We start from the raw sequence: 2500 nt of genomic DNA on the forward strand, positions 1-2500 counted from the left end.
GTGAGGGGTAGAGGGTTCGGTTTTGATTCTAGTTGTTTTCTTTTTGGGGGTTTTATTGGAAGGGAGTAGAGGAAGGGCTTAATTTTTTTCTTCTTTCTTTTTATTTCTTCAATTTAGTTGAATACCGAAAGTTGCCTTCTGAATTTTGTGGGACAGCCTGTATTAATGAACTCTTGGAATCCCCCAACTTTCACTATGGCAATCGGTTACATGTCTTTGTACATCACGGGCAATAGTTTTTTGGTCAGCAGCCTTCCCAACAATCCAAAACTTGAACATCCATTAGTATTGACTAAGCGACCAAAATACCTAAGTCTCTTACTAAGGGGATTGTTCTTAACAAGTACTGAGTACTGGTATCGATTAGCACTCACCACTACATGGCACCCACTTGGCAGAAGTGATAATGCAGAAGTGATAATCTCCCTTTCTCCCATACAGACTGGGCAAGCAAGCAACCAACATAATAATGCAGAAAGCCCAGAGCTTGGATGAAAGGAAGTAACTCATTAAAATATGAGTGGCGACGTGGTGGAATCAGGCCCTCGTCAATTTTTGGGCGTATATGGGGTTATAGGTATCATCTTACAGCCTGTTCATTTGTCTTGCTTTTGGTGAAAAAAATATCCATCTACCTTGAATAGAAGTAGAAATATTTGCAATTGAAGGGGGTCAGGGTAGCCCAGTTTCAGAGGTGAAATAAGCGAGAAAATGGCCGCCAAAGTTTGGTAATTTCCATAGCTCGAGAGTCCATGGAAGCTGAAAACTCACATTTTTTTGTGCCATTAATAAATGTTTTTCAGAAAATTCCACACAAAAATGTGTCTAAAAATGGATATAAAAGGGGTGAAGCCAAAAAAGAAAATAAGAAAAAAATTGCTCAACCGTCAGAAAAATTCCTTTCTTTGATTTCATTGTTTTGATGAGAGCCTGATTTCACCACCATGCCTCACGTATTGTCCTTCATCTATTTAAGAAGAATACTTTCCCTTGACAATGTTAATGCAACAGAAAATAGCATTAAAACCCTGTTAAATTTATACTGTCACATCTACTCGACATAGTGCCAATTTCATGTTCATCCAGAAGCTTTTAGCATGGTGTTTAAAAAACGAAAAAACCCAAAACAAAACAGATAAAAAACCCAAACAAACATACAAAAAAAAACCTCAACCAGCCGACACCAGAGAATGAGGTACAAAATTTTAGGTCTTTCACCTGAGAGTTCCGATACACTTGAAATGGAGTGGCATCTCCCACTTCTCCATGTTCCGTCGTGGACTTGTCGTTCTTGAAGAGCTCACAGATGTCGACTTTAAACCCGTCACACCAGAGCTGCTGCTCACTGGCACACAGGACAGAAAAAAGTTGTTCTTGTGATTGTTGTTATGGCTATCCATGTTGTCAGTTTCTAGTTTGTGACAAGACAAAAACAGATTTGTAATCTATTGATTAGAGCGAATAATTCCAGAGGACGCATAGAAAAAAAGAGTGAGCAGATCACATTAGAGAAACCATTGACCACCAATAGGAAAAGAGACCAATAGTAAAAGGTAAAAGCCAAAACAAGGCTTTCCGTACTTCACTGAATTTCACAATATAGTATAATATTACAGGTCTAGTGCCGCCCCTCTTAAATCTGAAAGCCCATTTCTGAGGCAGAACCTTCATATATAATACAATAATGTCATCTCCGAGAGGACCAAACAAAATGTTGGAGACTAAAAGACTGCCCTAAAATAACAAATTTCATAAATGCACTATTAGGGATTCGAAACATGGTCACCTACACAGTAGTCCACAATGATACTGTTCGAGTTAACAATGTACCCATTCAGTATCAAAAATCTATTTCAAAATGTTATGTTTTTCTTTAAAAAAGAGATGATGGAATATTATGTCCATCTTAGATAGGACTGGACAGAAAGTCCTAAAATGCTTCCAAAAACCTAGATCCAGGAAAATCTTACTAATTAAGTATTTTTATGCTTCCTTCGACACATTTTATAGTACTAAGGATGCAGACAGCATTGACTCTGCCTATCAGACGCTACCTGAGCATGGCAGGATACATCTCTGTAAAAAAGATAGTGATAAAACAGATGTGAGAGTATTTCCCATGCAACAAATATATTTTCAAGTGTCTCTGACTACTTGTATGAACCTTTTCCAAATGCCCTGGTTTATGTTCTAATTAGCCCATCTATCAAATTGTCTAAAATGTGTCAACTGAGGTGCAAAACCCTTGCTACGAAAGAAAGTACCATGATCACCTCCTTCCAACAGGGACAACTGTGACCCTGATATTGGCCTCTTGATTTGAACTCCTGAGCTGAATTGGTTGACTCGAGCTGTTAGCTCATCAAGCTGCAGTTGAAGACCTTGGATCACACTGTGTATGAAGGTTAGAGAAATACTCATGAGACAAACTGAAAAATATGAGGGAACCTGGGTTGAAAGGAAGACCACGTTTTAACAACAAAATTACAATCACACTTGA

The 2500-nt window shown here is 38.2% G+C and overlaps 1 protein-coding gene across 3 annotated transcripts in view; it reads right to left on the bottom strand.

The window, feature by feature from the left end:
- LOC101864016 (E3 ubiquitin-protein ligase TRAF7) overlaps positions 1-2500 on the bottom strand; it is a 32030-nt gene that overhangs the window by 22129 nt on the left and 7401 nt on the right. For 2 of the 3 annotated variants that reach the window (XM_035972163.1, XM_035972162.1), the window contains exons 5-6: positions 2274-2392; positions 1219-1411 (exon numbers count right to left, since the gene is read on the bottom strand). In XM_035972163.1, the coding sequence (XP_035828056.1) occupies positions 1219-1411; positions 2274-2392 (312 nt within the window). The remainder of the gene's footprint in view (positions 1-1218; positions 1412-2273; positions 2393-2500) is intronic. The other variant, XM_005107364.3, reaches the window with a different exon arrangement.

The sequence above is a fragment of the Aplysia californica genome, unplaced genomic scaffold (assembly GCF_000002075.1).
Source record: "Aplysia californica isolate F4 #8 unplaced genomic scaffold, AplCal3.0 scaffold00597, whole genome shotgun sequence".
Taxonomy (NCBI): domain Eukaryota; kingdom Metazoa; phylum Mollusca; class Gastropoda; order Aplysiida; family Aplysiidae; genus Aplysia; species Aplysia californica.